Source organism: Peromyscus leucopus, chromosome 7 (genome assembly GCF_004664715.2).
Source record: "Peromyscus leucopus breed LL Stock chromosome 7, UCI_PerLeu_2.1, whole genome shotgun sequence".
NCBI lineage: Eukaryota > Metazoa > Chordata > Mammalia > Rodentia > Cricetidae > Peromyscus > Peromyscus leucopus.
In genome coordinates, this window is record NC_051069.1 from 9,517,569 (window position 1) to 9,545,315 (window position 27,747).

The 27,747-nt window shown below is 42.2% G+C and overlaps 1 protein-coding gene across 3 annotated transcripts in view; it reads left to right on the plus strand.

Annotated features, from left to right (window-relative positions):
* Map2k5 (mitogen-activated protein kinase kinase 5) overlaps positions 1-27,747 on the plus strand; it is a 233,270-nt gene that overhangs the window by 47,926 nt on the left and 157,597 nt on the right. For all 3 annotated transcript variants that reach the window (XM_028867040.2, XM_037207420.1, XM_037207421.1), the window contains exons 7-8: positions 1,267-1,315; positions 8,991-9,055. In XM_028867040.2, coding sequence (XP_028722873.1) covers positions 1,267-1,315; positions 8,991-9,055 — 114 coding nt within the window. The remainder of the gene's footprint in view (positions 1-1,266; positions 1,316-8,990; positions 9,056-27,747) is intronic.

Below are 27,747 nucleotides of genomic sequence, written 5' to 3' on the forward strand. Positions count from 1 at the left end.
TGTTCCTTAGTGGGGTGATTGTGTAGAGGTTTAACCTGTTAGAAACCTTGAGAACTTCATACAGCCATCCCTCTTTCTTAAGCACTTTGACTAAATTTATCTGCAGAAATGTTGACATGATGTGTTACCTTCTGCTACGGAAAAAATGCCGGAGGTAATCAGCTAATAAAGAAGAAAGGTTAATTGTGGTCCACAGTATAGACAGTTTCAATGCACAGTTAGGTCCCACTGATTTCTGCCTGATGCTAGGGCAGCATTCCGTAGTGGGACCACGTGGAACTGGCCACTTCCTGGTGAGGGAAGCAGAGAAAGGCAAACGAAGGAGGTGGGTATCCCACAATCTCTGTGGAGAGCATGCCCCCAACAAACTTCAGCATGACACCAGGCCCCACTGTTCTAAGTACTGAGGTCAGGGCCTGTGAGATGCACTCTGTCTTACCAGGTTGCAAATAGCCATATGTGTTCAGAGGACATTTTAATAATCACTAAATAATCGTGGAAGCTGCATTTCCTAGGAAAGCAAAGAGAAGAGAAGGCAGCCTGTGGTGTACAAGACAGTGCTGTTTGGTAATGTTTCATTTGGCTGGTTACCGATAATGCGGATATGCTGCCTATTTTATAGAGAGAGGAATTGACATTCCAAGGGAGCTGCTGACAATGGCTACTGTGTATCTGTTTCCAGAAAGCCGAGTGAGTAATAACTCTTATCTGTAAGAAGAGACCTGAGTGTAATCCGTCTGTAGTTTAGAGTTCTGTAATCTTTGCTGCTGGAGAATAGTCCCAGGGTGCACGTCTTCAGTGTTGTGTGTATCAGGTGTGAAGCCCAGAAATCATGTGGATAGCTACATAGTCTGCTTCCTAGACACATGGGGCTTCACTCCTCCTTGATTCCTTTGGCATTCTTAAAAACAACAGCAAAAACCATATACAGGGAAAGGGAGCATAGTCTATGCCTCAAACAAAGGCATATTTTAGTCAAGATTTATTATTATTAATTATTAGTCAAGTTCTCATACAGCCTAGGCTGGCCTCACACTTCTTATGTAGCTGAGGATGATCTTGAACTGCTGCTCCGCTTGCTTCTTGGGATTATAGGTGTGTGCCAGCTCTCTCTGTTTCCCTCTTTTTGAGGGTCAGTGCAGGGCCTGGTGCATGCGGCCGAGTAGTGTCTGCCGCCTGAGCCGCATCCTCAGCCCCGGTCTAGAATCTGCAGTGGCGTCGAGAGTTGGTGACCTTGCCGCTGACAGTATCTTCTTCTCTTTGCAGCTTGAAGAAGTCCTCGGCTGAACTGAAAAAGATACTGGCCAATGGCCAGGTAAGTATTGCTGCAGACTAAACATCAGAATAGTACTCTGTTGCTGTCCAGAGTGTAGCCATACTAAGTATTAAGTGATGAAGAGTGCGCGTTTCTTCTTGTCATAAATGAATGCCACAGCCTAATTTGATTGGCAGAACAATCTGCAGCATGGTTTCCAACCTGAGCTAATGGGTTTCACTCCCAGCAGATTGAGGCACTGTGCACACCCCCCACTGCCACCTCAGTTTAAAAAAGTTAATCAGTTCTGCACAAGTCATCAACCGGCGGGTTGTTGACAGGGCCCTGTGTTCTGAAGTGACTGTTTCTTTCATTATCTTTGGGGACAAAGGGGGAAGACTGTTACATTCCAGCCTTAGCTCCTCTTTTGTCCGGAGACCAGCACTAGCTTTGGTGGGGACTGAAGCCAGGCTGGGCTTCAGGGAACCTTGGTCTGCCTTGTCGAAGGGCCATCTGAAACTGAATGACCTACCCCGGCCAGGAAGGACAAACGGGCCTGCAGGCCACTTATTTTTCACTAATTTTGATTCAAGTAAATGGACACTTCTGAAAAAGTATAGTGCTTTTAAACATTCACTGGTAAATGAAGCTACCTACAGGGGCTGCAATTCCTCAAGCAGCAACATAAATGCGTTTTAATGTGTGTTGCTGCACAGACCCTTTGATGGCCTTGCAGGCAGCGCCTGTCCGTTGCGATCAAGCCTGCCTATTAGGCTCTATTGACCGAGACATCTGTGTCACTGCAAATAAAAGACTCTTATTGATTTTCCTAACTGCTCCTCACTTCCGCCGTGTTCCGAAGGCTGAGATCTTAATTATCTCCGATGCTTATTCAGTGCCGACTCCGCACACCGACCTCTCCAAGCCTTGTTGCCATTTCGTGAATCAAGGACTTGTAGTGGAGCGTGTCAAGAGGACAAAGCGGGATCCTCACACTTGTCCCCTAATACCACCTGTGACACTGTGTGCGTGTCACGTGCAGAAGTACTTCTGCAAGTTTGGCACACAGTCTTTTGAATAGCTACAAAAAAATTGAGTTGATCTGGTTCTCACAGCCTCTCAGCCAGTGTGCTTAAACTCGAGTCATTAAATGCTTCACATACAGTGGAAGAGAATCTGGCCTGGTGGTGTTTGTGTGTCTGTCTAATCCTAGTAGTCTCAAATTCTGAGATAGACTATGCTAGGTGCCAAACCCGGCGCCTCGCACATTCTACGCCAGAGCCACACCCTCAGCCTCCAAATGTTAGATTGCATTTACTTACTACTTTTGCCTTGGATTGGTTTAGAGCAAGGTCTGCACCTGATATGTGTGCAGATCCAGCATGAACAAAAACCAGAGTGCTGTGCCCAGGCGTTTATATATCTTCAGCGTGCTTGCATTTTCATTACTAATTGTAATTTATGTACAAGTCACTCGTGTTCTTCAGCTGGAAAATATATTTCAAAATAGACATAAATTAAGAAGTTTTAACTACATTTATTCAACCTAGGCAATGGAAAATAGCCTGTCATACAGTCTTCTTTCCAAAATGAAAACCACTTCCTTTTCATAGCACACACATACACACACACATACACACACACACACACACACACACACACACACACACACACACACACACACACCAGCATTCTGAAATGCCCCTAATGTTTTGACAAAAAACACAGCCCCACAAATATCATAGTAGGGTCAGTTATGAGGGTCTCTGCAGTGGGAGATTGGCTCAGCAATGGTTTTGACACTTAAATATTGTTTATTGCTTTCTCCTGGGAATATGCTAGCCCCACAGTAAACAGTGTGGCAGTTTCTTTCTTTTTTATTTTTAAAGATAAGCTTATCTTATGCTTACTTTTGCTCAAAAATAAATAAATAAATAACAATGGGAGGTGGGAGTGCTGCCCCTCCATGTGCTTTCAAAACACCGACTTGTACTAAGTCCTCTGTTGGTGCCGGGGAGTGACGGACTGAGGGTGAGAGTGCGTTGTGGTGAAGTAATGCAGATGGTGTGGGCGTCCGTAAATCGCAGGGCTGAACGCTGACACCATTGGATATGGAAGATGTAAGTCACATTTAACGATACTTGAACACTTGAGTGTAGTTTTATTTTAGTGGTTTAAGCTTTCAAGCATTAATAATGATTTGCCTTTCCACTAGCCTCCACTTAGATTTCATAAGGAATTCATATTAATCATTAACAGAAAGGGACATGATTCTTCAAGATAATCAAATATTGACAGGTTAGAAATAGCTTTCTGCCTGGGTTCATTGATATAGGTTATGTGATATAAATATTTATTTCTTTTCTGTCACTCAGAGTAAATGCCACCAATTGATTCAGCATTGATAGAGTGTCAACAGTTCATAAGAAACATTTGACTGGCTTGTGTTTTCCGATTAGTCTCTGCTCTATAAAGTGGGATTTACTAAATCTCCCCAATTGTCTGCTCATAGAGTGTGACGCCTTCTGAAACCATTATTGCTTCGATTTGTGAAGTAAAGGTCTCATGCTAGGACTTGGTTCTGTCAGGCCTTTACGTATAAAGTAGGATTAATTGAGCATTTTTATTTTAATGATTTATAAACGATATACTTATTCTTCTTAACACAGTCAGACAATAAACAAAGAACATATTCTTTGCTAATCCATAATTGAATTCCGTTTCATTGTCCCCATTAATTTCATTAATATGTTAAATCAAGGCTCACTTTGCAAATTTACCTTTAGTCTTCAGAATGGAGCTGTTTTTTTTTTTTTTTTCCTGTTACCACTCTGTAGTGGAGGATTCCAGTTTCCAGCTCAGTCAGTAAATCAAAAGATGTTTGGGGCCTGTTTTATTGGGAGCTGCGAATCAGACTTGCCGCAGGATTTTTGGAGTGTGCTTTCCTCTACTAAAGGTCCAGCATGGCTTTGTCTGTCTAATGTTGGCCCTGAGTTTGAAAATGACTGGAAAGAGCCCGAGGGTCAATTCAAAGGATTTAAAAAAAAAAAAAATAGTCGTCACTCCATGGACCTGTGACGTTTACCTCTGTGTCTCTAAAGTGGTCTCTTCCTTTTGTTTTTGATTTTGTAGCGAGATTGACTATATTTACTGTCTTTGTAAGTCCAGGTAAACCCTCTGGGAAGTCACCCTACAGCCAGCTCCTTTCCTGCCACACTTCTGTTGCTTCCACAGCTGTAACAGCTACCTTAAAAAACTCAGTCAGCACCAGCATGTGAAACTCCAGTTCTAAATGGTGGGATCTTAGCTCCCTCGTGAAGAGGGAGGCAGAAATGAGGCCGAGTGTGACTCAGAGCAGCAGAACCCCTCTTCCGGCCCACACGTAGCCTGCCCTCAGTGGTGGCTGCTGTCTCCACTGCTTTCTTGGCCCTTCTTCTCGGTGAACAGAACAGAGGCGCTGCCAGTCATCTGCTTTCATGTTGGTGGATATGTAACTCCTGCGGCTGTCCTTCCCCTCCCCTCACGGCTGTTGTTTTGCTTCTTACTTGCTTTTTAAAGTTAAAACAAGGAAAATCAACTATAAGGCAACACTGGCATCTTTATTAAGTAAAGAAACAGTCTCACATCTTTATAGCTTGGAAAGCTCTGTGGGGTGTGGCGGTGGGTGGTGTGTACTGATAGTAGCTCATGCATGTATGTACAAGCCAGTATGTGCACACATGGCCATCAGAGATTGACCGTGAGTGTCCTCCTCTAGTGCTGCCCACTTTATTTCTTGAGACTGGGTCTTTCATGGAACTTAGAGCTCACGATTTTGGTTAGCTTGCTGGCTAACAAACTGTGGAGATCCTCCTGCCTCTCCTGGCTCTGGGGCTGCAGGAGGTGTATGCATCCACGCCCCATTTTTATGTGGGTACTGAGGATATGAACTCAAGTCCACATGCTTCCATAACAAGCATTTACCAACCCAGCCACCTCCCTGGCACCTGAGCTAAGTGTTTGGCTTTTTAAATTTATTTTCTTAGAAATAAATGAAATTTATTTATTTTGAAAATTGCTTTTAACCTCTGAGAACCTTTTGGTCAGTGACTGCCTGTCTGTGCACATTGATTATTGGAAAGAAGTGTTCCCCCATCCCACACCCAAGACAGATTGTTGGTGGGTGATGCTGAACTGGTGTGTTTATCAACAAGTTATATAACCTCATGAACTCGGTTAAATGGTCTTAACATGCTATAGAACCGTTGTTTGTATGTCCTCACTGTAGTAGTCACATGAATTGATCCATAGGTTTATAAATTCTACCTCCATGTCTTAGTAAACATGATTCCAGTGCTTCATTTTGAAAGGTTGATTTAATGTGCTTATCTAATTATAAATGACAAAAATGCTACTAGCTGTTTTTTATAGTTTTATATCATGTGAAATCCTCAGTATTTTTGAAATTCAGTTCATGAGCTCTGCTTTAATAAGCTTTTGTTTTTATAAGATGATATGAAAAGATATGATGTGATATGATACGATACAATAGCCATGTACCTGTAGTCCCAAACTCAGGAGACTGAGACCAGGAAAGAAAAAATTACTTGACCATAGGACTTCAAGACCCTGTCTCATAAAAGAAGCAAATGGAGCCCATACTTTTAAAATCATGAGAAATAGCCAGGCGGTGGTGGTGCACACTTTTAATCCCAGCACTCAGGAGGCAGAGCCAGTTATCTCTGTAAGGTCAAGACCAGCCTGGTCTACAGAGCGAGATCCAGGACAGGCACCAAAGCTACACAGAGAAACCCTGTCTCGAAAAAAAAACAAAAAACAAAAAACAAAAAAACCAAAAAAACAACAAAAAACATGAGAAATATTCATATGCTATAAAAACATAGAAAACTCATAAACAAACAGAAAAGGAATCTGATAGAGATATGTACATATTATTAAATTATTTATTTATTGAGATGGGGTCTCACTGTATAGCTCTGGATAGCCTCTAACTCACTGTGTAGACCAGGCTGGCCTCAAACTCACAGTGACCCTCTTGCCTCTGCCTAACTAGTGCTAGGATTAAAGGAGCGTGCCACCCTGCCTGTCAGTTTTATTTATTTGTTTATTTTTTATGTGTGTATGCCTGCTTGTCTGTATGTAGACTGTTTGTATGCAGTACCCACAGTGGCTAGAAGAGAGCATCAGATTCTTCTGGAACTGGAGTTACAAGCAGTTGTGGACCTCCCAGTGTGGGTGCTGGGAACAGAATCCATGTCCTCTGCAAGAGCAGCAAGTGTTCTTGACCATTGAACCATCTCTCTGGCTATTGTTATTTCTTAATATTACAAAAATCCTATCCCTGCTCATTGGCTGAGAAAAGGCCTTGCAAACCTTGAAACAGCATAGAGCCTCTTTGATCATTTATTATGGATGGAGTCTTTTAAAGTAACTACAATTCAGAACCTCTTCTATGTTTATGCTCTTGCATAATCTTCCTCAGTATCTGGGGGATTCCATAATTTCATCTTAATTTGTAGCACGCACTCAGGAACACGTGTAACAACAGGTTTTGTTTCCCCTCGATGTCTCACCAGCCTTCCTCTTGAGTCTCGAAGTCCCTCCCCCGATGTTGCAAACCTATCATTCTTGATGAAGTTGACACGTGGGAATACTAGCCACTCCTCTTTTGGGAGTACTCTCTTGGGATCGTGAGTGTGGATGGTCAGAGATACCCATATCTCGCCCTTTGCCGGTGGGAAGGACTTGCTCACAAATGTTATTCCTCCCAGATCCCAGACTCTCTGTGCTCCATCCCAACTGCCCTTCGACCTTAGTGCCACCAATTCAGAGTTTGTGCACCTGACTAAGTGACATTTCTCTCTCCTAGAAATTTACTTCGAGCCACAGTGAGAATGTATCTCGTTAGGCAAGTTAATGGTGCAAATTAGGTTGTTGGAGGCATGTTTAGATTACCTAGAGAAATGCTCCCAGGGAATTGGCTGGGTAGCTGTTCATACCTGCCAGTAGACACCACTGCTTATGAACCCTTCATCAATCACAGCGGAGCAAGTGGCCGTCCTGCTCGCTTAACAGCTCAGGTCACTTCCTGGGCTGCTGTTCTCAGTGCTGTTGGAAAAGGTGTCATTTAAGTCCAGAGTAATGTGGCTTTCTTGCCTTCATGCCACATCTTTTCTACAGGGTAAAATATCATTTTATTACATTAGTAGTTTAAAGGTCATGAAGAACAGAATTTTCCTGGAATGGGGAAGCAGTTGGCAATTTTTCTGACTTGTCTGCCAGTGTTTTTCCACTGACCTTAAATATAGCAATTAGCTGATTGTAAATTGCATCAATCAGGTTGTACAACAATTAAATCTGGTGCTGAATTGACCCTCACACATGAGTCTGTCGATACTCTTTAGGAATTGGCAAAAGGGCTTGGCAAGGAGGCTGTCGCTTTTGCTTGTCCCACATACTTAATTATCACAGTCTTCTCTTGGAAGCTTCAGCCGCAGAAATGTATAGGAGAAAACTATTTCCCTTGATAAATGCAGCCCTGCTTTATTCAGTAGGTGGGAGTTCAGAGCAGAGCAAATATTTAAAGCTTTACTATAATAATGGTCCAAAAGCAAACTATTATTTTCCAAGTGATATTGAATTAAGCACTCCATCCATTTTCTGCCCAATGCAAGGCAGTGCAATTCCCTGGAAATTGATTTTTTTTTTTCAGGGCTTACTTTCCCAAGCTTTAGCTATATGGAAAACAATACCTTTATTAAATCTACTTTGTGAATAAAGTTGGCAGTTAATTTTTATGTAACTGTACCAGTGCCTAAAGAATTACTGAGTATATCAAATGGAGTCTGACTAGCCTTAAAGCTATTTGATAAATGATTATTTAGAGAGTCCCTTAAAGACTTGAAAGCATTACTTTGTGGGTGCCAACATAATTTACCTGCCATTCATGATTACAAACAAGAGTGGTGTTTTTGGTGTAAGTTTCGTAGAACCTTAGAAAACATGCATGCTGTCTTGTATATTAAGTTATAGGAATGACATTAGTTGATATCACACACGTGCTGTGTGTTCCCTGTAGACATTGAGATGTTGGTATGCGATTTGGCATTTACCAATCAGCATAATATGATTTCTATCCAGCTATTGCTGTGTACTAACTTCTCATTTGCAAAGCAAACCTCTTTCCACTTGAGGAAAATGATAAACATTATTCAGTTTGCTCAGTGTTAATTATAGGGTCACCCAAGGAGTTTTCAGGGGCTGATTTATTTACACAGCATGCATAAATTGCTGTGTGTGTGTGTGTGTGTGTGTGTGTGTGTGTGTGTGTGTGCGCGTACACGAGTGCTTGTTGGTGTGTGAGATCATACCAAGCTTGGCTTTGGTCCTGTGTGTCCCTGCTTGGCATTAGTTCTATGCCATGCTGGAGACCACTTTCCTATCAGTGTCTCTGACCTGACCCTTCTGAGCTATGTTATATCATTCCATTTTGACACCTTTTATCAAACTTTAATGAAATGACCCAGGCAAACAAATTGTCATTAAACTTTCCATCACTTTGTCCCTTGGTATCGTCTTTTATAAATTGGACAGCAAATGTCGTATTGATCCTCTCGTTCTTGCGGCTGAACTTGGAATGACCCAGCCTGCTTGTTGTTTATGGCCCAGAGTTGCTTCCCTTGACATTTCCATCCGCAGCATGACACCCTTTTTGTTTTCTTTCTTTCCTGTGGAGATGAATGAACAAGACATACGGTATCGAGACACCCTTGGTCATGGCAACGGAGGCACAGTCTACAAGTGAGTAGTCATTCTGTGTAAACTTTCTGTCCACTTGGCCAAGTGCTGAGAGCCAAGTACCTCGTGTCCACCACTGCTTGGATTTTATTTCCGTATTTGACACCAGAATCTGCAAGGCAACTTCTATTTTCTCGGGAATTGCCTGAAAATGCATTTATATTGCCTTTTTAATATTTCCGAGTCTGCATCTCCCCGGGGTAAGTGGTTGCTAGTTCACCATTAGCAAGCGTGCCTTTTTACAGGCCTGAAGTTTAGCACATGTTTTTCTTTGCTCTTTAACACCATTACTTATTATTATTATTTTTGAAACTTGTTCTCACCTTGTGCTGGTCCCTTCCCTGTTTACAGTTATGCCCAGTGGAAACCAAACCTTATAAATACCATTGCTCTGCCCTGTGTTGACACTGTTATTAAAAAAACCTTCTTCCTCTCGTGTTTCCCTCTCTCCTCACCCTGTTCCCCTGAGAGCATTTCTATACACATTGATGAATATGTTAAGTTAGAAGACTCTCCCAAATTCCAGTTGTAGTGATCTTACCCTAAAGGAGTGTTCATTTTCATATTAAAAAATGCTAAGCATAAAAAAAAAAAAAACAGTTCTCTCGACAGGGAAGTCCCTCTCACGGCAGTGCAAAGTTTAAACTACATAATGTAATATGTGGCACTTAATAGTCTGCAGTGGTGTATGAAAAATATTCCACTAGGAATTAACAAATTCATCCTCCATAAGAAAGCCTTCAGGGTAACAGAGCTTTCTTGCACACACACCAGCCCCATGCCGCATTGTGCTTCTGTTTTTACCATAGATATTGTAATATTAAAAATAATTGGGGTTATAAAAGAATTAATTTGTATTCTGATTGGTTTCCCGTGAACCTTGCACGTCCTTGTGTATTGATGCTGCCTTGGCATAGAATTGAACCAGGAGTTAAGAGATCCTTCAAGTCATCTGATCTAGTCGTCCACCCAGGATTTGGGTCCTCGAGTACAGCCAGATGTGAGTCCTTTCCTGGGGCTTCTGACCCCTGAGGTACAACTAGGATGTGAGTCTTCTCCCAAAACATAGTTCTTTAAGAACTTAAGCCAGGCTTGGCATCACGTGCCTTCAATTGCAATACTCAGGAGGCAGAGGCAAGTGGATCTCTGTGAATTTCAGGCTAGCCAGAAATGCATTATGAGGTCTTGTCTACCAAACAACAACAACAACAACAACAACAAAAACCTTTAGTAATCACAGTCCTTGGGATGCTGGGGCAGGAGGATTGTTAAGAGTTTGAGGTCAGCATGGGCTAATGGTGAGCTGATGGCCAGTATAAACCACAGTGTGTGACCATGTCTCAAAAAAAAAAAAAAAATTAAAAAACAAAAAGCAAACTAAGAGAATGTACATTCATCTTCTAGATTATTTTTCCCTCAGACAATTTAATAATGTGAATTGTTGGTCTGAAATTAAGTTTTACCATGATGATGCTAGAATTGAACCCAGGGCCCAGAGCTCCTGAGCTGCACCTCCAATACAGATGTTAAAATTTTAATCATCTGTAAAATTGTAATGCAAATATAAAAAAAAGGAGGAGTGTACAGGAAAGTAGAAATAACTTGTCCATTTCCCCAAGGGAAGATTACAAGCTGAAATTATGCTGCTGTTGTTTCAAAACATTTTTAATCATGTTGAAATATAAAATTTATCATCATCATTACTATTTTATACAATTTTTTTTTTCTTCAGACATGGTCTCACTGTGTAGCTCTGGCTGACTTGGAACTTATTATGTAGATCAGGATGGCCTGGACCTCACAGAGATGCACCTGCCTCCACCTTCTGAGTACTAGGATTAAGAGCATGCTCCAGCACACCTTGCTTTGTAAGCATTGTTAATGTGTGGTTTAGTGGTGTTAGTTCATCCCCACTCAGAAGCGGCCATCAGTCCCCTCTAACTACAGAACTCTCTTGGAGAATTCTCCCACTAAATATTCTTGTTTACTCCCTTACGCTTGTCTTTAACCATAAAGCTGGGCTAGAAATCCTTTCATTGGGACTGAAATGTCCCTTGAACGTTTCACAGTGTCTGTGTCACAGGTTCTTTTAGTTGTTGGAATGCTGATGCCGTTATCAGCTTCTCCCATCCACACTCATGTGAGTCTCACAGGGTTACTGTTTGGACAGCAGTTGCTTAGGGAAGGTGAACGGCAGTGTCATGGTGATGGAGTACTTTATTTAATTAGTACATTTCTCATAAAAAGAAAAAAGAAAAAACTCCCATGTCTCCTATTGCCTATGCAATTCTTTTACTTGTATATTTTGTTTTGAAACTGGATCTTGCCACATTGCCCAGCCTGGTCTTGAATTCCTTGGTTCAAGCAATCCTCTTGTCTCAGCTTCCCAAGTACAGGTGTGTGTCACTGCAGTTGGGTCATATCTAGTTCTTAAGGAGAAGGACTGTGAAGACACCCGGCCACAAAGTCACTGTGGTCGATGACTGCCCTTCATTTCTGGGCTGCAGTGTGCAGTGTCCTGTGACCCTGGCTTTCAGTTCCTCACAGAACAATGCTCCAGACCTAAGAATGGAGTTCAGTTGACTGAAGCCTTTAAGGAACACTGTTTGATGTGTTGTGATTGGGTTTCTCTTACACCAAGTTTACCTTAATAGTGTTTACTATAAAAATTGTGGGGTGTTTTTTTTTTTTTCAGAAATAAAATGATTACATTAAAGGCTATGCTACATAAACTAGATGAAGAAAATATTGGAAAATCCACTCATTGGTAACAAAACTGCCTAATGGTTCTATTTAATTTTTTTCTTAGGAAGTATAATAAAGCTAATAAGTGTGCATCAAAAGTCTAATATTTCAATCTTTTCACTTCACTTGTTAGGATGTTGTAAATTTCAAGTGATCTGGTACCTCGTGGTAACTGCAATGTATAATGTATATTATTTAATAGTTTGCACATCTTCATCATTTCAATCTAGATGTTTCCTTCAATTGACTGTGTAAAAGCTGACTCTAGACATCTGGACTGGTGTACTGTGGATTCTATGTAGACCATTCTTTGAGTTTTGATAGTCCCCTAAGCAGATGGCTTTAGTTGGTATTTGTTATATTTGAGTCATAAAGGAAATTGAGATTTGAAGTATAGCCTATGTGTAGAAAGAGGGAAAGTCTGGGAAAAGAAAATGGGTGCATTTTCATTACTCCCTTACCCAAAGCCCTATAAATCTCCAAAAACAATTTTTTTTTTTTACAGGAAAGGCATGTTTTATTTCCTGATTCACTATGAACTTCAAAAATGCAGAGGGTATGGAAGGCAGTATGTGTTAGAGTTAAGTATGAGGGCTCTGAGTTTGAATTCTGTCTCTGTTGCTAACCAGCTATGTGAATCAGACAATTTGTGTATAGTCTTCTGCCTCAATGTTACCATTTGTAGAGTGGGGTAATAGTACCTCTCTTTTCAGAGATTGCTGCACTTTTAAATGAGAGATCCACAGGAGGCCGAGCCCTGTGGCTGGCACTTTTCCATGGTGGTTTCTGGTAATGATGGTACTGACACTGGAAACTTTTTTCAAACTCTCATTTTCTGCCCTTGTGTGGCCATGGAGCTCAATTTGAGAAACATCTATAAAACAATCTCAGAGTCATATTTGGACTCAATTAACTTGGAGACATCTTCACTATGCTGCATGTTGTATTTTTTTGTTTTCTATCCCACTAATAAAACATTATTATATCATGTTATCACAATATGATTTTCTGCAAGCCTCACTGTATTTTCCCTGGCATCACAGTTTGTTTTCGGATTGTCACAGGATGGCTCAGATGGTGTAAACCCCTTGTGCCACTGGAAAGTAAGAGGGTTCACCTTTGTTTAGTCATTCATTGGCCGAGCCAGGACCCTGGGCAATGCCTCCTTTTCTTCTTTCTCCTAGGTAGTGTTCCCCAAAGTCAGGCAGAATCTATTGTGTTCCTTTGTGTTCCCTAGCGTACAGGTCCATTGTCCCAGGACTGAGGGATACTTGGTACATGCTGGCTGAAGGAAGAAGGAGAGGAACCGAGGCCTTCCAGTCGGGTTTCGGTGGCTCCTTAATTGCACCCTTCACCTAGAAGAAGGGGTTTCCAGACCAAGCACATCTATTTCTTTTTTTTCTTTTTTTTTTTTTCCAAGACAGGGTTTCTCTTGTGTAGCTTTGTGCCTTTCCTGGAACTCACTTGGTAGCCCAGGCTGGCCTCGAACTCACAGAGACCCTCCTGCCTCTGCCTCCCGAGTGCTGGGATTAAAGGCGTGCGCCACCACCGCCCGGCAAGCACATCTATTTAATGATTAGTTCTCTTACAGATGTTAAGATTTCGATGACTTAGCATCTCCTGGCCCAGCAAACTAGTCCCTGTTCCCTTTTCTTAGATAGTTTGTGGTACTGAAATCAGAGTGACTAACAACACATCTTGTAGCTCCAAAGCCAGCCACTCAGGCTCTGCTTTGGACAGAGCTGCTGCACTCAGACTTTAGAAGGGAAGGATGGCTAAGTCTTGAAATTACATGGGGCTGCCCACTAGCTAACAGTCGCCCAAGTCACCAGAGGGGGATGCCTGTTAGTTAATGGTCGCTGAAGTCACCAGAGGGGGCTTCCCGTTAGCTAATGGTCACCCAAGTCACCGAGGCTCATCACTTCTAGTTCATATATATATATATATATTATTTTACAATACCATTCAGTTCTACATATCAGCCACGGGTTCCCCTATTCTCCCCCTCCCACCCCCTCCCTTTCCCCCAGCCTACCCTCCATTCCACCTCCTCCAGGACAAGTCCTCCCCCGAGAACTGCGATCAACCTGGTAGACCCAGTCCAGGGAGGTCCAGTCCCTTCCTCCCAGACTGAGCCAAGTGTCCCTGCATAAGCTCCAGGTTTCAAACAGCCAACTCATGCAATGAGCACAGGACTTGGTCCCACTGCCTAGTAGCCTCCCAAACTGATCAAGCCAATCAGCTGTCTCACCTATTCAGAGGGCCTGATCCAGCTGGGGGCCCTCAGCCTTTGGTTCATAGTTCATGTGTTTCCATTCATTTGGCTATTTTTTTTCAATAATTGAGTAAAACTGAAATTTATTATAAGCCACAGTCGTCCTAGGGACCTCCATGCTATATATATAGCCTCTATGGTTCTATGGGTTGTGGTCTGATTTGTTGCTGGAGGGCTTCTCTCCAGGTTCCCCAAGCCCCGCAGTCCCACAATCCACTTATAAAATAATCACTCAGACGCTTATATCACTTATAAACTGTATGGCCATGGCAGGCTTCTTGCTAACTGTTCTTTTATCTTAAATTAACCCATTTTTATAAATCTATACCTTGCCATGTGGCTGGTAGCTTACCAGAGTCTTTACATGCTGCTTCTCCTGGTGGTGGCTGCTGTGTCCCACTTCTAGTTCTTGTATATCTGTTTCCTAATGCTAATTCTTTAAGTTAAGTCTTAGAGTGTTAATGTTTTGATCATGAGTTCCAGTCTCTAGATGTTAGAAATTAGTAGTAAATTTTCTATGTCTAATTCCTTCCTGTGGTACAGTGATGAATCCTGTCTGGAATTGGGGTAAAATTTCCAGTGACATTATAGGTAGCATGTATTCCACCTACATGGTGTTTCAAAGATTGAATTTATATCATTATTTAAGACTTTTATCTAGAGACAATAAGAAGAAAAGGGGAGTAATCCTTAAGGGTTGGTTTCTGTTGTTTCCTTTATTTTAAGTGGTATTCATCAGGCACCCAGCTGGGGACAGTCTTTGGAGGCAGTAGCATAGATACTCTGAGTTCATAAGTCACCTCTTACCCCTGTGATACAACTATAAAAAAATAAATGTGTGCTTAGAAGCTGGGATTATAATAGGTCATTATAGTAATATGATTTATGTATTGAAAAGCAGAATCTCTGATGGGCTAAATACATAAAGTGGGAAAATAGATGAGTTATCTAATTAAATGCTGTTTAGTAGGCAAAATATTTCAAAATCATGGGATTCCTAAAAACAGTAAAACTGGCCTTGATGGTGAGAATGTAGAGTGACACTGTCTTGATTGACAGCAGGCAATATAGACAAGAGTGGTCCATGGTGACATTGTAATCATCTAGAGCAGCGGTTCTCAACCTGTGAGTCATGATCCCTTTGGGGTTGCATATCAGATATCCTATGTATCAGATCTTTAAAATACAATTCATAACAGTAGCAAAATTACAGTTATGAAGTAACAATGAATAATTTTATGGTTGGGGTCACCACAACATAAGGGACTGTATTAAAGGGTCACAGCATCAGGAAGGTTGAGAACCACTGACCTAGAGGGTAGGTTGTAGGTATCTTTCACAGTGTATGTACACGCTCTGATGTCTGTATAACGCAGAATTGCCTAAATGGGTTTCTCAGACTGTACCATTGTTGAGTGAGACACTGAGGTTAATTCCAGTTGGATTTTACTATTATTGAGATTACTTATTTAGAACCACACGGTCCTCAGAAGCTTTGGCTTCCTCTCTTACCAGCCAACCTGCAGGTGTCAAACAGAAGCAGTGACCCTGCACTTCATATTTCCCCTGACATGTATCTCGTATATTAAAAGTAGTTTTTAAATGGTTTTGATATTGACCTGAGAGCCAGGGTGCTTGTTTGATTTATCCTGACCTTAAATTTCCAATGAAATGAAGAGCATTTTCTTGGAAGCCAAGATCATATTTTAAACAAGCAACAAGACATCATCCTAATGTAAAATTAAATACTTACATATGGCTGGATTGCATTATGGTACCACTTGGCAAGCAGGGATAGTAATGTTTTCAGAAAATCAATGAGTATTTGTCAAATAAAATTAATTATGTATGCTTCCCCCTCTTCCCCTGTCAGCACTCACCATTCTGGGTTTGTTTCCTGCAGTAATATGTACCGTATTGATCAGAAGCTGGAGAACAAACCTGTGCCCAAGCTTTCTCTCTACACCTTTCCCACCTTGCCCCGCCACCCTTCTGTGTACACGTGCTCATATCCATTATGGCAATGATGGATTATTGGCATCTCACCAACATGACAGGATGTCACAGGTCGCTGAGCAGAGACTTTCAGACTATGTTTCCACTCGAATTAACTATTATTGAAATAGTTTATTGAGATTGAAGTATTGATCTTTTTTTCCCTCCTAACTGTAGCTTAAGGGAAGGAAGAGGAGGCAGTGGTGTTTTTGAAAGACACTAAATTTCATTTTTAAAAATCTCATTTATTTAGCCTTTTCTTCTTCCTGTTTTATAGCCCTATAGTTTTATTGCTTGGAAAAGGGTATCTTGGCTTTATTTTTATGACAGTATAATTATACTTCAGAAATGTACTTGATTACTATGGGTAACAAAATTGTTCTACTATATTGGTTTGGCCAATATTGCTATACAAACAACTTTTCAGTCAATTGAGTCTGGTAAAAATCAATACATTATGGTAATATTTCAAGTAAGAATTTGCTGAATCTAGATGTTTCAACACATTCTCTTTCAGGGAAAAATAATTTTAAGATAGCAAGACTTCTTTGTAATATTTCATGTTAATAAAATGCTTTGTTTATGGAGAAATTTCAACTCCCCAGTGACAGTGATTATGTGCAGGTACAAGATGCATTAGCATGCATCCGTTGACAGGAGGTGGGAGAGATGCTGCTTCCAGCATCAGCAGGCCACCATCTGAGAGTGACGCCATCCTGCAGCATGCCCGTTGGCATTCATGAGGGGTTTTTCTCTGGTAGTGAGCTGACAGAGACATGCATTCAAAGGAAGGAATGTGGGAAGATAATGAGGGCCTGGCAGTCGTGCCTCTTCAGACCTCCTCACTTGTTGACCTGCAAGTTCTGAGCATGCGTGGTTGTCAAGCACCCCATGCCCTGAAAGACACAGAAGTTCTGTCCACAGGTGATACGTGACCTCAGGCTAGACTGTGTATCTGTATGTGTGGGCCACCGGCTCTGGGGGCATAAGGGACAGACCAGGAACATCCTTGTGGAGGAACTGATACTTGATCAGTTGACTCTTACCCAGTGTAGAGAAGGTAAAAGTGATCTATGGAAGCAGTTGTTGCTGCAGCTATACAGTTGGCTATGTGCTGAAGGCTAATTGCTTTTATCCATTGTCTCTCTGAGTCATAGTCTCTCCCTGATGTTCTCCCACTGTGTGCTCCTCTCTGCAAGACATCCATGTCTGAGTCTTCTTGGTAGCAGTCCTCACAGTGCCTGGCATGTGCCTTGTCTACACTAAGTACCAAGTGTTTCTAGAACTAACCTGCAGAGGCAGGGTCTTCACACAGGGTAAATACAAAATGTTGACCTGGTAGGGGTCTTAGTTAGGGTTTCTGTTGCTGTAAAGGGACACCATGAGCACAGAAAATCTTATAAAGGAAAACATTTAATTGGATCTGGCTTACAGTTTCAGAGGTTGAGTTCATTATCATGGCAGGACAAGGCAGCATACGGGCAGACATGGTGCTAGAGAAGGTGCTGAGAGTTCTATATCTTGACCCACAGGCAGCCGGAAACTATGTGCCACACTGGGCATAGCTTGAGCATATGAGAACTCAAAGTCCACCTCCATGCTGACACACTTCCTCCAACAAGGCCACACCTCCTAATAGTGCCACTCCCTATGAGCCAAGCATTCAAGCACATGAGGCTATGGGGGCCATACCTATTCAAACCACCACAGTAGGGTAACTCAAGAACTACCTAGCGTACGCAGAAAGATGTGGCTATTACCCAGAATTGCTGAGAAAAGAATTGTTCCTCTGACCTAAACATAAACTAACTGTATAGATCCCCCTGTGTCTGAGAGAGCTAATGAAGAGCCCCCAAATGTCGCACCCAGCAACCATAAATATCTTATGCCAGACTGTTTCATTTTGCTGTTAAATTTTATCTTGTTATATATTTGTTCGTTCCCTGAACTAGTAGTTACTGAGTGTCACTGTGTGCCAGGACTGTTCCAAATACATGCAGTCGAGGGTCCCAAACAGAGGGGCCTGAAAGAAAGATGCCAAAGTAAGAAGGTACTTGAGGGTGCTATGAACTATGGAGAAGGGGTGCCCAAGGAAGACTTACCTGAAGAAGTGATATTTGAGCTGAGACCTGGAGGATAGTCATGAGAAAATCTGGGAGAAGAACCTTCCAGAAATAAGGGACCACTGCGATGGGCACAGGGGTGTTGTGTCCAGGCCAATGTAGTTGGGGCAGAGAAAGCTTGAGGAGAGTGGACAGGTGGCAAGGACTGGTCACCCCAGGCCTTTAGACCTGGTGAGGAAGCTGGTTCCTGCTTTAACCAGTAAGGAACAGCGTGGAGGGGTGAAGGGGCGTTTCTGAGGTCACGAGTACAGCCCAGAGTCTCTGGGCCTAGACCAGTACCTGGGGGCGCTTCTCAGCCACACTTTCTCTCTACGTCATTTACTCTCTGGATTTTTATAATTTTTAACGCAAATGCTTTATTAATGTGAAATAGAAATTAATGCATGTCAATGGCGAGCTATGTCCACTGGTTAATTTTAGAAGCCCTTTAGCAATTGCTGACACACTTTTTGGCCCACAGCTACACAGCATGACTGGCTACTGGTCTACCCTCTCGGTCTCTTTACTTATCAAAAGCAAAGAATTTAGGAATTGAATCCCTAGATTAATTATATGGTTGTACAAATGAAAGTGGTGTATTTCTTGACTCCTAAGACATACAAAAATTTTAAGACTATTTTGCAGTAGTTGATATGTTAGAAAATTACAGTTTCTTTGTTGGTATATTGCACAAGTAAGTATTCGTAAACCACAGTGTCTAGGGCTTTTACTTAAATTGCCTTTTTGGAAAATAATTCGCTGGAAAGTCCAAAAGGCATTCACTGTGTATAACTTTGTGCCATTCTCCTCCCTACCCCTTTGCTCTGTTCTTGGCTGTTTTGGTGTAAGAGACCATGGTCCTGTGAAATTTCTGGCTTTCTGGATAGAAACATGTTCAGGCTCTGATACATACTTTAACACGGGATGGCAGGAGCAGGTACTAAACTGGGAAGCACAGCAGTAGAGGGCTAGGTTATAGATACTGAACTTAAAGGGATTTTGTTTTATTTGTTTGTTTGTTTTGGCATTTATTTGCTTTTTCAGTGTGACTTTGTCTACTATCCTCTTGACCATAACATTTCCATGGTGTTTTCCTTGCCAGAGTTCATTACACGAAAGCCAAGTATTTGGTGTTACACTCAGAACACAGCGCATGGTTTTGTTTTGTGAATTCACATAATACAGTGAAAACATTGTTCTGACAAAATTAGAATTTTCTTTCGGGCAAAAATCAATAAAGCACTTTAATCAGCTTGGTTGTATTTGGGAAATACATAGGCGTCAGCCCTCAGCACCCTACTTCTGCTCCAGCCCACCTGGAGCAGCAGAAAGGAGCAGGTTCTCAGGGAGTAAGTGTAAAGGTTTGATTAAACCATAATTAAGTTTCAGAACAGTTAGCTAAGAACTATGAATAAGATGTGCCTTTACACTGTTTCAGCAACAGAAGCTAGAGCAAATGAAACTTTATAATGTGCTTGAAAATATTACATGGAAGAAAATCTCAGAATGACTCTACCGCAAACGCTCACACTGAGTTAAATTCATATACGCTAGTTATTTCTCCCTTTTAACTTTTAAAAAAGATCATTCTTTTAAAAATGAATTTAAGTGAATGTTTGCAGAACAAGGTCTGGGGTAACTGACTGAACAGCCAATCAGCAGCTTCCCTGCAGCTTAAGAGCCACAGGTAAAATGGCTAAAGGCCCTACCTGTACAGCCAGGGCCCAGAGTACTTCACCAGGATGTTGGAAATGGCTGAGCACAGTGGGCCTGTACAGCCAGGGCCCAGAGTACTTCACCAGGATGTTGGAAATGGCTGAGCACAGTGGGCCTGTACAGCCAGGGCCCAGAGTACTTCACCAGGATGTTGGAATGGCTGAGCACAGTAGGCCTCCAGTCTTCATTTGACTGAAGACTAACTGCAGCCCTGAGAAAATGGATTCCCTGAGGATTCAGAGCAGCTCACCTCCCAAGCCCATGCTTGCTTATTTCTTAGTCTCTTCCCTATGCCTGTCCTTTAAAATAGTTTAAAATAGTGGCAGCTTGGTTTTAGGGGCCTCAAATGAGCAGAGTGGGTTTCAGCTGACAGATTCGTGCCAGCCTTTTCAGGGGCTACCGCTACTGCTGGACTCGGGGTTGTGCTTTTTTGCACAGGCTCTGTATCATACTGTCGGCCTATATAGTTAGCCACTGCTTCCTGTCCTTCCTCCTTCCTGGGAACCTGAGCTCTTGAGGGAGCACTTGGACTCAGTGTCAGACCTGTTGATGCGGACCTCTGACCTCTAATCATTTCATATGATTCCCTGCTAATTTTACCTATAGTGTTTTGTTTTGTTTTGTTTTTCATTGTTGTGACTTGGTGAGTGTCTAACATCTTTCTCTGGAATCATAGTGTTTGGGCTTCCTGATCTTTATAAGGCAGTTAGTCACCCCACCACCACATTCACCCTCTCCTTTTCCTCCTTCTACATATCTGACTTGGAAAATGCATATGGCTGTGTTGTGCCACATTGTCCTAAACGGATTGGAGACTATGATCTTCTTTGACTGATCTCTGAGGACTCTGTAGATCAAAATGTTACCTAGTTCTTCAAGGAGAACATTCTTACAAAATATATATGTTGTTAGACATCACTAAATATATAATAAAAAGTATGCCATGTTCTCAAAGGACAGTGGCACAGAGCCAGAGCTGAATGTGGGCCACCTTCTTCCCTCCTGGCTGGTTTGAAGGCAGTGCAGGTCTGGTAGTAGTTTGTGTGCCTTTTTTATGTTAAAGTAACAAGTCTCTCCTGGTTTATTTTGACCTGGTCATGATGTGTCCATTCCACAAACTCTGTTATGCACAAAAGTGCACAAAATGAAGATAAAGTGCCTCTCTCCAGCCTGACAAAAGCCATTCCTTTGCAGAATGGTAGCTCTAGTGAAAGTAAATAAATGAATGGACAGCAATCACAGCCTAGTTGATGGAACTGTTCAATTAAAGCACAGGCATTTACATGGTGTAATTTCCCTAAATTGCCAATGAGCCCCTTTAGACACAACCAGTGTTCAAATTGATTTCAGCATTGATTTTGGCTGAAGCTGATAAATTTCTGCTTGTTAGTTAAAGTAATTTTGCAGAAGACTTTGTACTGCAGTATTGAAGTGTTCATTTAGCTGATGGTTAAAAGAGGAGTTATTTACAGAGGCCTCTACTGTTCTTCTGAGATGGGACAATTCCCCAATCATCTTTTACTTTTAATTTTTTAGGCTTCAGTATACCAATCAATAGGTGATTGAAACTGATTAAAACTTATCCAACCAGCTGCCTATGGCGGTTTAATTAGAAGCCGGGTGATTCTTAAATTAAACGTCTTGTTCTCCTCATCACATCGCCGTCTTCCAGAAGAGTGAGGGGCTAACAGTGCTGAAAACTTAAAACTTCAGCTTTGGAAGATAGCAGCTCATGGGTGTGAAACTGCCTAAGACCGGTTCCTCGGGCAGTCCAAAAGCAGACACAGGCTTAGGGGCTAGAAGGGGTGCTTTTGCTTTTAGGTAAGAGGTAGCCTACAGTGAAATGCAGACAAAGGGCCATCTGTTGGTGCTTTGTCCTACTGCCTATGGCAGTGGGTGCTGGGGCTCAGTTGTAACACACAGTAGGCGTGAAAGAGCTGGCAAAATCGTCTCCGGCTTTGACACTGTCGGTTCAAATAGTTCTCATTCTGTTTTGAGGTCTCAAGTCAAGTCAGTCTGCACCGAATGGTAAACAAGTGTTCTCACGTAAGGCCGAGTTGACTTTTCCGCATGGCAGAGACTTTGTCGCCCCACTCCTGAAGCTTCCCCACACTCGTTTTATCCAGGATAAGACAGTGTCTTGGTTTGTAGTGGAAGCAGGTTGATATTTCTGTCATAAGGGACATATTACATCTGGCACTACAGGGAAGGGAATAAATGGCTCACTTTTCAGAGGTGCATTTACTCTTTGACCCACTAGGGTACTATTTAGTGTTCTAGAAGAGGTAATTTAGTAAATCGCACCCCAGTGGCCTGAAAAAGTTAATGCAACCCTGAAAAGTGAGACATTCGATCGATTTCTTCTATTGCTTTTTAAAAATCAGCACCAGCCATATCCAGAGAGCCTGGAAGACTGCTGGAAAGAGGCTCTAGAAGCAGCCAGTTCACGCTCACACAAAGCTCGGGTTCGGCTTCCGAGGACCCAGATCCACTTCCTACTCCATGTTTATCAAACAGAAATCTGAAGCTGCCGTTAACCTCGCCAGGCCTTGACTCCTTGGCTGCAGAATGGCTAAGACGCCTCCCTAACAAGTTCTTGTACGAAGCAGATAGCCTCTGTATAAAAATATTTCCTGGCCAAGCTTTTCTCTCGTGCTCCCCCCCCCCCCCAGCTCCCAGTGCCAGCAGGTCTGGGCTGCCCTCAGCCTTGGTTGGAGAAGCTTGTTTTCCAAGTGGGCAGCAGTCAATGGAGAGATGCGTGACTGACCAGAGTCCTAAGAAGGAGAGACCGAGTGCTCAACCCCAATGGGACGCCTGTGTTAACCCCACCGCCAAGGCCTATGGGATGTCGGAGCACGGGAGGGGTGCTGTGAAGTGCTGGCTTCTGGGTGTGACATGGTGGCCATGGTGATCATAACTCACAGCAGCTGTCGTCACCAGCACAAGATCGGGCCAGCCCAACCCCTGGCATAACTGAGATAGGATAGGGGCCGTGCAGGCTTACTGAGGAGCTATTGGCAGTAGCCTGTTGGTCATTCTTTGGGGTGTATTCACTGATAGGTCGCCATGCTGCGGTGGTTGGCCCTACACCCATGCACATGGGCAGCGAGCTTAACTGGATGTGTGAGTTAGAAAAAAAGAGAGAGAGACGAAGACGGAAGGTGAGAGATGGAAGTACATACGGTCGGTCGGTCATATTTCATTGTATACATATATGAAATTCTCAAAGTAAGGAAAAAATTGAAAAGTTTATAACACGTGTGTTCTAAACCATACACAACCAAATACTAAGCCCTGACAGAAGGTTTTCTAAAGTACCCATCTTTGTGGGCAGTTTGGGAGAAGTGATTCTCGGCTGACTCTACCGGGAACTGAGTAGCGATTACCCCGTACTCAAGGCCTTCCTGCAGAAGGGCCCTATCTGGTCCATCCTCAGAGTGCTCCTGTTTCCCCTCATGCATTGCTCAGCTACTCACCTTCCTGCTCCTGCTGTGATGTCTCTTGCTTCCCTGCTTTGCCCAATGCCTTCTTTCAGATCCTTTGATCGAGAGTTCACTGTGACAGAGCTTCCCCTATCTCCAAGGTATTTAGGCCATATATTAAAAGACATTACTCTAGTTAATGTGGAGAGTGTTAAAGGCTCGAAGCAGGATGCTTCAACTTACGGAAGAAATATGGAAGCCTGATGACATTAACTGCGGGGGAGGTATGAGGAGAAAAGGGGTGTTTCACCCAACCAGACAGAGAGGAGCGAACAGGAGGCTGCTCTCGCCTCTCTGACTGGAAATCTTTTTAACCCAGCCAACTTCCCCAGTGTCTTATGTTAGGTGGATTTATGAGGACTATATACAACCAATACCTTGAAATTAATGTCTGTACCCCAATGACATGTTCGGTTTGGTATGTAAGCAGTCGGGGGATGTTGTTTAAGCACAGATTACATTACAGTTGGTAGTCAAGTTCTGTAATGGGGTTTAGAAGGAAGGTTGGCATAGCTCACGATTTGAAGCTTCTCTCCACAACTGCTGTTTACTTTGGATTTTCTGTTCTAACAGCCAGAGCCTGGCTAATGTGTTTATCTATTATGGAAGGCAGCAACTGTCAATGTGGATTTCCCTGAAACTGTTTGATTTTTTTTTCTTCCTATGAATGGCTATGGCTATTTTAGTATGAAACAGTACTCTTAAAATTCTCCAACTGACATTATTCCCACACTCCAAAGAAAAGGACCAAACCTTTCATTGGCTGACCCCACAACTACTTTGCATACGGTTGCTGGAGATGCCATTGCGATTCAAAGATGACATGCAGAGAAATTAATGAAAATAAACTCACTTCTAAATGACTCTCAAGACAGCAGAAAGTGCTTGTTCTTGACCATGTATTGCTCACAGGCAGTCATGCACTTCACTTCTTCCAGTAAGGAAGGGCTCGCTTTGTGTTGTATTGGCTTCAGATTTGGCTGCCTCATGAGTTTATTGGCTTCAGATTTGGCTGCCTCATGAGTTTGGACTGCAGGGTCCCTTTCAATCAGGGACTGGATCTGTGGGTGGCTCCTCAGGCCTTGGGGTTCTGCCTCTCCTTCCCTTTCTCTAGTTGTTCTTTAGCCCAAAGGCTGGATGTGACTGGAAATAGGAAAACCTACTTCAGGGGCAGAACTGTCACTCAGGTGTTTTCTTTGTGTCATTGTGACTCAGTCTGTGCTTGTGATTCCTATTGAGGACTTTCTCCAAGACGGGAGGAAAAGTAGGTGCTCAGGGTATTTTCATGCTCATTTTTGATGAGTTGATTGGCAGTTATAGCATCACAGAGTCATGCTCGATTATGAAGTGTTGGCATCAGGTTGTAGGTCAACGTCCCTGTCTTAAATTCCCTCTGGTGTCCCAGTCACCAGAGAAGCCAGATGCTCCCCAGAATAAATCCTCTTTGCACATGAATTAAAATAACTTTATTGGACTTATGTTGGTAAATTAACACACAGGAAGTGTTAACTCAGATGTCTGCTTTCATTGTGTGGGATTGCATGGTTTTACCAGGAAATGCATGTTCAGCTTTAGGCTATTTATTTTGTAAGCAGGAGTCAGCTGGGAAGACTCACATTTTTGTGATTCTTCTAGAATTTGAAATTCTAAGCATAAATAATTTCAGTCAAGACTGTAAGATACAGATGTGGTTGGTCTTGTGCATGGCGTGCACTTTCGCTGCAGTCCAGATGTGGGAATGTGAACACGGGTTGTTTCTCCCATATGTCCTGATGGATGTAGGAATTTTTATTTTTAATAAATTTTTTAATTAAGAGATTTTCTATTCATTTTACATACCAACCACAGATTCCCTTGTCCTCCCTCCTCCCACCCCCCAGCCTTACCCCCCCACTCCCCATTCCTTGGATGACTTTTTAACATTTTGTTTTCAAACTTTTCTTCTCACTTTTAAAGATTATTAGAGAAATTGCTTTTTTCTTCTTAAATCTTATTTTATGTGTATGAATGTTTTTCCTGCATGTATGTCTGTGTCCCGTGTGTATGCCTGGTGTCTGAGGTCAAAAGAGGGCATCAGATCTCCTGGAACTGGAGTTATAGGCAGTTGTGAGCTGCTGTGTAGGTACTGGGAATTGAACCCAGGTCCTCTGGAAGAGTAGTCAGTGCTCTTAACTGCTGAGCCATCTCTGCAGCCTGTGGTGATTATTCCTAAAATAGATTTTCATTAGGAATTAGATGAAGGTAAGTAAGTACACTTATTACTTACCTTCTAAGCTGCACTAGACTCTGAAGAGTCTGAAAGAAGAAACAATAGAGTCACTTGCATTGGTCCCAAAGTATTGCCTTTGTTGTTGGTCACATGTTTTCTGACCGGCCACTAAGTGCTTAGCATTAGGACAGACATAACACCAGCATCCATGGCCTCTAGGTCTGTTGTAAGCTTACAAAAGTCCCTTCTCATGGCCTTGGCCACTTCGTTTTCTTCTCTCTGGCCTCAGTTTAGATAGGGGCTGGAGAGATGGTTCAGTGGTTAAGAGCACTGACTGCACCCCTGCCTTCTGTGCCCCTCCACTCAAGTCCCTCTCACCCCTTGTGGGGGACAATGCAACAGTTTCTCAGCACACCCTCAGTTTCAGTCTCACCATCCAGCAGCTGGTGCCCATTCTCAAATATTAGCTTTCTGCTTCTATCTGTGTCTTCTACAATTTGGAGTGAAAGCCAGAAACCTCACCATGGCTAGGTGACATGACAGCCCAGCTTCCCACAGCCTCTTTGGCTCATGTCTCTCAGTTAAGCCTGCTGCTCATTCTTCTCCCACACACATTTCCATCCTGGGCCTTTGAACTTGGCCCACTGCTTGCACAAGATGACGAATTAAGATGAGAAGGGTGGTTGCAGTTAAGACAGTCTAAGGTTTTCACCTGGTTTGGAAAAGGGTAGAGAACAGTCAACTTTATATTTTGTTAAGTCTCTCCGATATAAAAATGGTGTAGGTGACATTAAAAAGTGGGCAGAGTAAAGGAGAGAGACATGGGACAAATGAGTAGAGTGGTAGGAATAAATCCCAACTCTATCAGCAGTTATAATAAATACAAATGGAGATTGCCACTTAATAGATTAGTTACATTGAGGGTTTTTTAAAATATAGCTATTTGCTATTTTAGATTAGGTTAGAAGAAATTCTGAAAACACAAAAACATAATACAGTTGAAAGAAAAAGATGGGAAAAGATCTAAGACAAACATAATAGTAGCAACAACAAAAACCATTTTTCAAAAGCTTATGTATTGACATATGACAAACTAAAAGGCAGAAATGATTATTAGGGATTAGAAAGGACTCCTATATGATAGTATAAGGAAAGGTGACTAACTTAGCAAAATACTTTGGGAGTTATTTTTATTCATGTGTTTGTGTGTGACTGCCTGTCTATACATGTACCACATGGATACAGTTGCCTGAAGAGGTCAGAAGAGGTCATCCTCTAGAACTGGAGTAACATATGGGTATGATCTACCCAGTGTGATGCAGGGAACCAAACCCAAGTCCTCTGCAAGTGTGTGTGTGGGGGGAAGTGGGGGGTGGCACAAGGCAGAGTATGTTTTTCTGATTGTGTATGGAAATGTACACCAATTAAGTTGAAAATATACAGATACTTCTTTTTTTAGGCATACATTTCTTTTTTCAAAAAAAGAACAAAAACCAAATTATTACTAGGGCACAAAGCAAATCTCAGTCCAATTCGTAACATACAGCTCATGTTTTCTAGTAACAACAGTTAGGTTAGCTGTCAGCAGTAAGTTAAACACAGTCATATATTGGGAAGTGGAAATGCACACGTCTGAATAACTTATCAATCATGTAATACATCATAATAAAAATATTTACAATTGAACAGAAAAGGAAATGCCAAGTGTGAAATCAGGAGACACAGCTAAGTCATGCTTAGAGCAGGGCACTGGTCAGTTTAACACAGCTCAAGACACAACAAACAGGGGTAGAGAGTACACCCTGAAATCAAAGAATTGGTCATGGAGTCAAGAAACAAGTCAACAAAACCAAAAGCTAGTTCCTTAACAAAGAGGAGACATAAATAATAAAATAGAACTGAAAAAGCAAACAGAATTCTACATAGAGCAGAGATTTTTAACAGAGCACACATGCTGTCACACCTCTTTAATCCCAGCACTTGGGAGGCAGAGGCAGGTAGAGAATGCCATGTAAACATTAGAGAAGGAATGGTCCCAACTTCTGGCATAGGTACAAAGGCCCAAAGGCAGGAACATGTTTAGTATAGGGGAGTGATGACTAGAAATAAGAAAAGTTGGCAGAAACAGATACATGAGATAACCAGATTGTGAAATCCTCATAAGGACTTTG